Here is an 11,398-nt window from a genome sequence, read left to right on the forward strand (position 1 = left end):
AATGCCAGATCTGCCATTCAAACTTGAAAGTACTGGTCAGTACTCAGCAACATTTCTATCACAAATAAATGATGTAGAATCTGTCCGTCCATTTCCAAAATAGAAGAAAAAAACTCCAATGCAACTGTATACAAGTTGTTCCATTGTATTACTCATCTGGACTCCACCACCTTCAGAGTTCAGCCCCTGACCAATCAATGGTAGTATGGGTCCCATCCATTAGACAAGATTGATCAGTGTTCATATCATTGATTGGACCAACACCTGGTTTCCTACAAACTTTTTGATTCCATGAGAGATAGCTGATGATGATAGATAGATAGCTACTTAGCTAGAGAGCCACATAAACACAAAGATGGAGACATGGAATTCAAATTGCTCAACTGAACATCAATTATAATTAAAATGATTAATGGGAGTGGTGCCAAACAAGGAAAAGAAATGGAAAGAACACAAATGTCAAATGGGTTTTGAGCTATATACAGGCAAATGGATGCAAATGCTCTTTTTGGGTGTTTTATCTAGCTCAATAGTTCTTTCTCTTCCTTGCTTGCTGTCTGATGTCATTTTGGTGCAGCTGGGGTCCTGTTAGAAACTAAAGCAAGGATTGAACTGGAGAGCTTGTTAATGGCATCAACAAGACCATTAATGGCTTCCCTATTGATCTCTATCCTTGACTCCTCGATCTTCAGTCTTCTCTCCTGCATTGTAAGAAGGTCTCTGTGCCTTCTTTCCTCCTTCTCCTCACAAGCTTGGAGAGCTTCTGCTATAATGGATGCACTCTTTGAGATTGCAGAACCCACTTCATGTGAGTTGTTACTAGCACTGCTGGTTCCCTCTCCTCTTCTCCTCCTCTTTGCTTGAGATTGTGAATGCTCACTTGTATCAGAATCTGAGCTATCAACATCTCCAAACATAAAATATGGAATCAAACCATGCAATTATCACTAACTCTAGATAATTAAATACCAAGAAAATGCTGTCAATGTGAATATATAAAAGATCAATCGATTATCATCTTCCCTACAAACAAGACAAAAGAAACAAGTACTGAAAAATATGTATTGAATATTGCAAGGGTTGAACTGTATGTATAACATATAAACTCAAGAAAGATAACCAATAATAATTAATTTTGGTTGAATAAAAGAAGAGAGAAAAATAACTAGTCATTCAATACATTACAGAGACCATTGCTGCTCATGTTATGCACAGACACAAACACCATTAAGTTGCATTACTTCTTAAGCAAGAACATTGAATATTGCAGAAGTTTTAAATGGACAGAGAAGTAGTAGTAGATGAGGATGAGGATGACTACCAGCCCTTTAATATTGAACCCAGTGCTATTACTCCTGATTCTCAGGCACATACAACATCAAAATAATTTAGAAAGCAAAGAATAAAATATTGATCTCTCTTGTAGCTGAAGGAAAACCAACGAAAACAAGTTACAAATGAAGTTGTTTTTCTGTTGCTTTGTGCATATCTAGAGAGAGAGAGAGAGAGAGAGAGAGAGAGAGAGAGAGAGGGAGAGAGAGAGAGAGAGAGGGAGAGAGAGAGAAATTACCTAACGTGGGTAAAGGCTGAGATTGTGGGAGAGTTGGAGGTGGAGGTGGAGGTGGTGCTGGTGGTAATGGTAGCGTTGGAGTTGGAGTTGGATCTGAGCTGTGATATTGCAGTAATGGAGGCAAAGAAGGCTGAACGCTAGCCATTGCTTTGTCGACAGCAAGAGCAGAAGTATTAGAAGCAGACCCAGCACTCACCCTCTGAACACCTCTCTTCTCCACCACCTCCACCAAAGCATCATATATCTCCATCACCATATTGGACGGCAAGTTCCTCTCTTTCCTGTCATGCTTCTCAAGCTTCCAGTAACTGTTCTCTTCTCCATCTCCACTCTCAGCCAACCTTCTCTCATAATCTCTCACCTTCTTGTAATCCCTCATCAGATTATCCCACTTGTCGTTACACTGGTTTTGGCTCCTCAGGCACCCATGTCTCCAACAATAGTCTTCAACCCACTTCCATCTCAACTCTGCCGGTCTGCTTCTACCCTCACCACTGTCTCCACCTCTCTTCATTCTCCTCTCTTCATCCATCTTCTTTGCAGAAATCAGAACCAACGTCTCATGAACAGTCCAGTTGCCTTTCCTGTATTCCCTCAAAACATTACTAGCGCCTTGATCAGCCATCACTGAATGCATCTACCTATCTATCTATCTATCTATCTGAAAGACTAATTAACACATAGATAGGATACTAAGAAAGAAAGAAAAATGCATGAAGAAGTAAACTGGTGTATAGGATACTCCCTTATCAATATAGAACTCTTCAAATCTCATAATCAAGGGAGATAAACTATAGAGTTACTTCAAGAACTTGAAAAGGCCATTGATGGGTGGAGCTAAACAAGGATGAGAAGTTGTGATAACATCACCTGTAAGAGAAGTAAGAGAAGGAAGGGATCTCTATCTTTTGTTCTCAGGTTTCTCTAGTGGAGGAGAGGATTGCACCTATGAAAGATCTAACACAGGAGAAGAAGAAAAACAAGACAAACAAAAAAGAAAAGTGCCTAGTTTCTCCCTTTTTTTTCCTTCCTCTTTTCAGTTCCTTTATTTTCTTTCTACCTTTTGATCTTTTGCATTTCTGGGTTCCCTTAAAATCATCACAAATCTTCAAAGTTCAAACTTTAAATCTACAAACTACTAATTTCAACCACTGCTGAAGAGAGAGAGAGGCCGAGGGGGTGAACTAAGAGAAGTAGAAAAATAAGACACACGAGAATAATTGTTGCAAAGAGCAGTATTGTACTCCTGCAACCAAAATCATTTCTGCAACAGCTCTCAGCCGTCTGATCTGCCCCAGAGTGGGGCATGGTGTGGAGTGGGCTCCACTGGGTGTTATTGGGAAATTGAAAATAATAGAGCGTTTTAGCACATAGACAACACAGTTACATTACATCATTGCCTATCCATGAGATCTCCCCTTTTATCCATTATCCACGATAAAAGAGTTGTTGCACAAACGACTTTATTTGTGCAAGTGCACTTTGCAGCAAAACCCTCTACGAGAAAAGGCCAAGCAAATCCATTCAAACTGACAGATCAACAAGCCCAAAAAATTTCAGAACCAGAGAGAGATATCTTTTCTTGAAAATGGAGACGGTAGATTTGATTAACAGAAGTAGTGCTAGCTAGCTCTGAATTAAATGATGGATAGAGAGGGAGAGAAACCTAAACATCAATCACAACCGTTGGTTTGTGGGGCACCAAAAAACCATTTTGGCCCTTCCTTGGTTATGGGCCCACTCTAAACCCATCCCCCGTGAGGAATGCCACGTGTACGTTCAGATGAGCCGTTACCCTTTACGGGATTCAACACTGTATCATCATATCTTTGGAGCAGAATCCATGCTTTAGAAAATTAAAAAGGATCTTAATCATATGATTAGTCTGGTCTCGGTATCCCAAGCTACCATGAAACAATAATAAAATAATGCTATATTTACAAGAAAGACCCCTTACCCAGCCAAAATTACAAGGTTGCCCGAATCTAGGCTTTAAAAGATGAAAAGGACACTTTTGTCCTTTTAGGAAATGGAAGTGTCAATGTCGTCTTTTGCAGTAGCACATTAAAAAAGCCTGAACTCCGAATCCGATACGGGAACCGGAGGATACTGGGCCAATCAAGACATCCCACGTCAGCCTGTCACGCGGCCCCACGTGCACGAAGCTAACGTGATGTGCGATGATTGACTCCAACCATACGAGATGAACTGTAGAGAATTTTGAAACAGAAGGCCTGAGACCACGTCAGCAAGCTTTTCTCCGGTTTCTTATATCTCGCCAGCTCGGACAGGTCCAGACTTTGCTTTGACCGCAGTTTGACCGAAGGAGTCACTGCGTTGGACGGCCATGACTCGTCGCTTTCGTTCTAAGTTTTTGGATTCTAGCCTGCACAGGGTACAACCATTAAGGGTATTTCCGTCATTTTCTTCTGCTGTAGGGACCATCTAATTTCCTCATAATTAAAAGGAAGGGTCCCACGTTATCCCTGTTCAGAACATTTGATCCTGTAAGAAACAACCCACCAAACTGTCGTTCTCACGCTTCTCTCATTTATCCAGCTGACCCCACAGTGTCGAGATTCTGGTCCCATTGACCGTTCGTTTATGGATGAACATATTTTATGCCAAGATTCTGATCGAACGGGTCACCCGCCTTATTTTTACCACTTGGACAGATCATTTGGTCTTGGACGATCAGTACCGTCCATCTCATAGCTCGAAGATGCCCTAAGAAACGGCCCACAACTTGACACGTGGAGAATATACAATACTCACACGTCAGACATTCGAATCTCTCTTAAAAAAATAAAAACAAAAAAAGACATGTTCCCACAGGACTGAAGCGCACATATATATGGGCTACCAAGAGACATGGTTTTGGGTTTGGGCTCCATAACTTCACCATGTGCTGATGTTCATATGGTCGTTAGATGGGCCCCATCCAAGGTTGTCAGTGGATTGGGTTAAGTGATAAAGATAGTGTCCTGTCAGCCTTAATCAGGTCGGGTTAAGGAGATAAGCCATCGAAGCCAACCCGTAACATTGCAGAATTAAAAGCACAGAATTAAATGTGCAGTGTTGGACGATTGGAACTTGGTTGGTCGGGTTGGGTAGAATAACCAAATCTTATCGGATCCGATCCGTTGACATCCCAGTTAGCCCCACCTGAAATTGTAAGATCACATCAAAAGCACAGAATTTAAAAAAAAAAAAAAAAAAAATCATGTTTCAAGCTGGCCTGGTTAATCTCCGTGGCGAACCACTACGCCACTTGAATATGGCACATGTTATATTTGGTCAATTTTATCAGAATTGGACCGGATGCAAAATTGTTTTAGTTATTGGATCACAGGTTCAACGGTTCAACAGGTCATATGGACTATTTCATTTGTTTAAATAAAATGCGAAGAAAATAGAGTAAATTTATTTTAAATCAAAACAATTTTTTTGCTGCTAAATCAAAACAAAATTTAAAAATAAATATTAGAGGTTTTTTTTATTGGCAAATAGATATTTGAGGTTATGATGTAATCTAACTAGGTTTTATATCGTAACATATCTCCTCATATGGTTCAATTTGGAAAAATTATAAATATAGAGTTTAAAACCTTGTATTTTGTATTGTTTTTTATGTATTTGTACTTTATATATTTGTAGTTATACTCTTCCCAAACTCAGCCTATCATACAATATGTGTAGGTTGGTGGGTCTCATGAAAAAAAAAGAAACTCGTGTTCTTGTTTGAGTATTAGTGGGTCCTATGGAAAATAATGACTTCAAAGCGGCGCATTTATCCAAGTAATACCTTCTTCAGGCTTGGATAAATCACTTTCCCTTCACATGTATAAAATTGCTAATACATGATGGGATAATATTATCCTTTCAATAATGACACTTTTATGGATAAAACGGTAATTGTATAATTTTACCTGGGAAACAAAAGAACACTTGTAAATACACCTATATGAGCATGTGTTTTCTAGGAAACATTTGCCCAAGTAGGTGCATTTTCCTTGGAAAATGACATACTATTTAACGAACGAGGACATGGTGGTAAATACCTCCATTTTCCATGGGTTGCAAGTATTGATTAACTCACTCACTAGAACAATGTCTATTTTATTAGAAGGCTTCTAATACCTTCTCTTCTTTCCATCTGTAGCTTTCTAGGAACCTTCTGTTGGGGCCTCACAACAACCATTCACAGTATAAAATCACAAGGTATTTGAAAAAACAACCACAAGAAATCTAATAGCAACAAAAAGATGAAATCCAAGCAAAGACAAATAAAATAAGTGCCACAAAGAACACAAAGATTTATGTTGTTCGGCCTTATTACCTACGTTCACGGGAGAAACGAAATCTATTCTTCACTATAAAAGAAAACTAAGAACAATACAAGTACCTTACGGCTTGTAGCCCAAACCAACCCTTACCCTTGTACACCCGTTCTTCCTTTCCTCTTAACTTGAAGAACAAAAACAAGAGAAAAACCACTCTCACGCCAAGAGCACTCTGCATTTTTTCTCTCACACCTTTTCTCCCAAAAAACCTTAACCCTACATACTAAGAAAGTTTTTATATGTAAAACCTCTTTAACCTAAAGAGGGACCACACCAATCGTTTGATCAAAGTTAATCTAGCGGTTGTAAAAAATAAGACAATCCCAACAATCTCTACCTTGGCTTATTTTCAACCACCTTAGAGATATACTATTTGTGCCTCCACCTGTTTGCAAATACCGCAAACCTCCATTGGCCTTAAATCAATTCATTATTGTTTTATATTTTGTTTGGTGTGTTTCTATGAATTACTCCTTGAAGCATAAACTTATAAAACTTGTATTAGTTAAAAAGTTCTTAGCCATTGGATAAACTTAAGAAGTTTATTGACAATGTTGACACTAATGTACTGTTGAAATGGTGGAGCAACTTGCCTCTATTGCTAGGGCTAGACCTAAGTACAGTCAATGGGTGTTTGTAACAAATACTAAATATGGATCAATTTTCAGTTATGCCCTAGACCTTAGAGGTAGATGAGCAAAACTAGAAAGTTGTACTTAACCCCGTACTTGAAAGTGATACTATACTAGGTCTTGGGTTGGGCTGCTTTTGACATGCCAACCAAGAAGATCCTCTTAAAGGTCAAATACATGGGCATGTGTTGGAGTAGCTCAAAATATTACCTAAGTGGGTGATCATTATGATAGGGTCAATCACTTTGTCAGATAGAGAATATCAAGGTTAACACTCTTTGATGGAAACCTAAAAGTATCAATAGTGCATTTTAACTATTTTTGAAACCTCTTTGTAAAATGCATTTATATTTTTGACATATTATTTTATGAAAAATTGTTCACAAAAAGTTTTAATCCTGAATCCATCTAAATAAATGGTGTGGCATTGCATTTAACAGTCAAGAAAGGGGTCATTCCCTATGAGTAGTGTTTGATCATTTAGGACTAAGAAGTGAAGAGCAAATGACCATTACATGGCTAAAAAAAACGAATAGGCATTATCTTATGTCAATTCATGACCCTTGAACTTCATAGGGTGGCTAATACCAAGAGTCACTTATGCTTAAGTATTGGGCCCATACTAAGCCCAATTTGATTCGCTCAGGGCTTCATTGACTTTGTTCTGTGAATTCGACCCATGTGTTTCTTGAAATGGGTAAACCTATATGGACTAATATAAGGGTTTTATGGGTTCCATTTCATACATTATTCAAGCCCAGTAAGGCTTGCAACAATTATGTTAACGAACCGAGTTCAGCTTCGGTCAATCCCCATGCTCTCACCATTTGTACATTATGAGAATGCACCACACGTCCATAGTCGCGTGTTTTTTCTAAACCTATGTGAGGAGAGATCTCACACTATTAGCTTGAGTCTCTCTCTTTTTTTTTTTTCATTTCCCTTCCCGCTTCTTTCTCTCCAAAACCCCTATTCACTTTCTTCCTCTCCAACCAGCAGTGATGAACGGTATCATCGGTGAACATCAACGAACACAAATTCGGTGGATGCATTGGAAGACTCACAATCTACTTCTTTCTTCAAGAAGCTACCCTCTTCTAAGACCATTTGAACAAGTAGGAACCCTAACCCATTGGCCATGGTGAGCATCATTTATTTGATATTGGCTCTAAACTCCTCCAAGTGCACAGACCCATTAGAGTCACGATCAAATTGATGGAAAAGGGAGCAATATGTAACCACCAACCACTACAGGAAAAGTAGCCTTTAGCAACGGTTTTTCCAGCAATGGACAAAAAACAGTTGCTAAAAGTCATATATAGCAACCATTTATTTTGTTTGTGTCTATATGGTGGCTTCTCGTGTATAGCTTAGCCACGGTATCATAGTCGGTAGCTTTAACATAATTTACTGAGATGGTTTTACAATTAACAGATGCAATACTTGTTCTTCTCGACAATATGAAACCGTGGCTATTTTCCCTCCTGTTCGCGCATTTATGTTTTTCACTCTTTTCGTCTTCCCTTCTCTGTTGTTCACTGCTCGCGTAGTGTTCATCTGGGTAGCCTACATATTCCTTCCTACCTGTGCGTTTCCACTCTCTTTCACTCTTTTCTTTTCCCTTCTCTGTCGATCTCTGCTTGTGTGGTGTTCATTTGGGTAGCTAGTCGGTGTTCAAGGATTCATAGGGTAAGGGCTTACATGTTTTCATCTGGATAGCTGGGAGGAATTGATTCGGCTTGGGAGCTCTAAAATTTGTAATGGCAAGAATAGAATGGCATAAAACTTAGACTTCCACTGATCTATCTCTATTCAAAGCAAAAGTAGTGGTCAGTCTTTTCTATTCATTTAGCACAAGCTTTGCCTGCAACTCACAAGGTTTGCATCATTTGTCTTCGTTTTTTCTTCTCTGTTTCATTCTTCTTTCTCCTTTTTTCTTTAGTTGCTTCATCCAATCAGTTCATGAATCTTCTAATGCGAGTGATTTATCCCGATGTCCTATTCCTTTTTGTTTTTTAATGTTCACGAATGAATGATGTGGTAGACCAGATTAGTTTATAATTGATACTTACTATGTTCCAATCACTCTCCTTTGATGATTCTTGTAATGCCAAAGTTTAAAATTTTAGACTTCCTCTCATTTCCTAGTAGTATATTGCTTGCTTTGATGTCCCTATGTATGATTCTGAATCTAGAGTCTTGATGAAGATAAATAAGCACTCCCGTAATCCCTATGATAATGTTGAAGCCCTTTTTCCAAATCAGTATCTTTTTGTAACGGTTTTGTCCATTGCTAAAGCCGATTTTTCCTGTAGTGAGGTCCTTGGAATCTATCTTGATGTCCACGCTAAAGTGGGTTTTGAATATCCTCAAACTCTGAAGTTCCTTCACCATTTCTGCATATGAGAGGCGATCGTCCCAATTAGTGTCGAGCTGAGTGAACTAGTCATGAACACAAATTCTTCAAAAGTTTGCTCGTCCTCCACAAAGTGGTGAACAATTGCACCATCCAAAACTTCTACACTTATCTCTGTAAAATGTAAAAAAGCTTCAAGCCTTCGATCAAAGAAAAAGAGGATGAATAAGGAGATCAAGTGGAAACTTTTTCTTTTCTTCTCTTATTGGATTGTTTTGAGCAAAAATAGAGTTGGCTCTATAGTTATATATGTCTAGACATTGTATTACTGTTGCCTCTAATTAAGACTTAGAAAGACAAAGGCCTATGGTTTATTGGGATTTTTGTGATCTATAGACTACAATGTGTCAACCAGCATCAAGTAAAGGCAACTTCTCTCTCTCTCTCAAGAGTTTGGCTTTAGTCAGTGCAAGCCCCGTGCTCACACCGTTGGCACATTACGAGAGTGTGCCATGCGTCCATAGGCAAATGCTTTTTATAAACCCATGCGAGGAGAGATCTCATGCCATTAGCTCTAGTCTCTCTATCCAAAACCCCTGTTCACTCTCTCCCTCTCCAAACGAATGGAATCTTCTTGCTGCATAGCTTGCATATTTTGTATCTTCTTTGGAAAGCCTACAAAGATGGAAACTTTTGGTACCCACTCAACCTTTTTACGGGCTTCCATGTAAAGTGTATTGGGCCTTTTTATCATCATCTTCTTTTGATGAAGAGCTTTCATTCTGAATGCACGCAATTTGTATTATACAAATTTTTCTACTTCTTCATCAAGTCCTCATTCTTTTTACATATTCACATGATCTTTCTTGCACAAATTGTCAGTAGCAACATTTGCAAGATAAATGCCTTCATGAATGAATTAAAGTGTATGTCAAGTTTTATATGCAGTTATACACGAAGCAACTCTAATGAGTTTACTACCACCAATTCCCCTTTTTAAAATCCTTGTGGCTCTATCATTTTGTAAAACACTTCTATCATTTTCATTCCATTCCTCATTTAGCATTTCTACAATTTCCTATCTATGATCTTGGTAGGTTTGAATGGACTAGTTTCAACTATAACTCTAGGGATCATAATCTACAGAGATGAGATAATTTGTCATTCTCACTTTCCAATAGTCATAGTCATTTTCATTTAAGAATAAAGGACTACTAATAGAGTTCCCCTCAAAATAAAGTAATCTACCTTGGGTAGCCATAACTACCTCACTTAGCGGTTAAGCTAAACCAATGGTGAACCTAAATTTGATATCACTTGTTGTCTAACTAGCCTAACCCAATAGGGGGTGAATTGGGTTTTGCAAATTTCCTCCCCAACTAATACCTTTTCAAACTCAAATGAATGATAAGCAAGAATAGTAGGGGGCAATAATATGGAGTTTTGTAAGAGAAAGTATTGAAACAATGCTAACAAGAAATGTAAAAAGTGTAAAACAAGTAAATAAATAGATACCACACACAATATTTATAAAGATTCGACTAAACCTAACTTGCATCCTCTCCCTAAATTCACCACTTGAGAATTTTCATTATATGAACAAGACTCTAGGTGCCAGCAAAACCTTTACCCAATAAGACCTTCAACTAGATAAACTTATGGGTACTATCCCAACATTTTGCATTGTTCAATCCTTGAACACTCAACAACTATTAGTTGATCAAATACAGCAAGATATACAATTAGGCTCAATTTAGAAGGAATACAAATACAAATATGTACAGTACAAATGTATGGTTTTGTACTCTACATATTTGTATTTGTACTCCTTCCAAACTGAACCTTAAGTACAAGATAATGCCTTTATAAAGGCTAATATACAAATATAGAACAGGTTGGCCCTATTTGTTTTATTGATAACAAACTCATTGAGAGTACTAATGATTTGAAAACTATTATGCAGATATACCAAATGATTTCAACAAATGAATCAAAATGTTGACAAACTCATTTGAAGAGTACTAATGGTCTGAGAGGAATAACAATATAAAATGATGGACTGAGCACTAGGATGGCATGGCCATTAATCAACTAACCATAAGACAATTGTTGATTACCTATAACAGTCGAGACTAATGTTATTGAGTAGTCAACTACCCATTAAGGCAATAGTCAACTACCTGTGACAACTGAGTCTAGTGTCACACTAACCTTGGTTAGTAGTCGAGTAATGAAGGGTATTTGACTATGTCTATCAATTGAGAATATGTTGCTTTGAGTAGTCCAACTACTAGAGAGAAAAGATTCTCTCTAGTAGTCATCTACTTCTTGAACTTGATATTTAGCTACTTATTACTGACAAGGTTGAACCAGTCGGCTGCCTAGTCGTTCCATTCGACTACTTCATGGAGAGTAAGAAGTTTTTCACCATTTAAAAGCTCAATAACTCTTTCCTCTTCTTGTAATCCTTCAACAATGTTGGGACAAGCTCTAAATA

The 11,398-nt window shown here is 38.1% G+C and overlaps 1 protein-coding gene across 2 annotated transcripts; it reads right to left on the bottom strand.

The window, feature by feature from the left end:
• Nucleotides 1-364: 364 nt before the first annotated feature.
• LOC104608109 (uncharacterized) lies at nt 365-2,765 on the bottom strand. 2 transcript variants are annotated; one of them, XM_010273992.3, is made up of 2 exons: nt 1,571-2,765; nt 365-907 (listed from the first exon to the last, which is right to left on the bottom strand). In XM_010273992.3, the coding sequence occupies exons 1-2, from the start codon at nt 2,205-2,207 to the stop codon at nt 564-566; spliced, it is 981 nt and encodes a 326-aa protein (XP_010272294.1). In that variant the 5' UTR covers nt 2,208-2,765; the 3' UTR covers nt 365-563. The 2 variants fall into 2 exon arrangements, with proteins under 2 accessions (XP_010272294.1, XP_010272295.1); XM_010273993.3 differs by having other exon boundaries at nt 365-892; nt 1,571-2,764.
• Nucleotides 2,766-11,398: the final 8,633 nt, after the last annotated feature.

This window comes from Nelumbo nucifera, chromosome 7, assembly GCF_055504915.1.
Source record: "Nelumbo nucifera cultivar China Antique chromosome 7, China Antique-T2T, whole genome shotgun sequence".
Classification (NCBI taxonomy): Eukaryota; Viridiplantae; Streptophyta; class Magnoliopsida; order Proteales; family Nelumbonaceae; genus Nelumbo; species Nelumbo nucifera.

Coding starts and splice junctions, on each gene's coding strand:
- LOC104608109 (XM_010273992.3), bottom strand. CDS start 2,207: ATGCATTCAGTGATGGCTGATCAAGGCGCTAGTAATGTTTTGAGGGAA. Junction 908..1,570: donor TCAGCCTTTACCCACGTTAG/GTAATTTCTCTC, acceptor TTATGTTTGGAG/ATGTTGATAGCTCAGATTCT.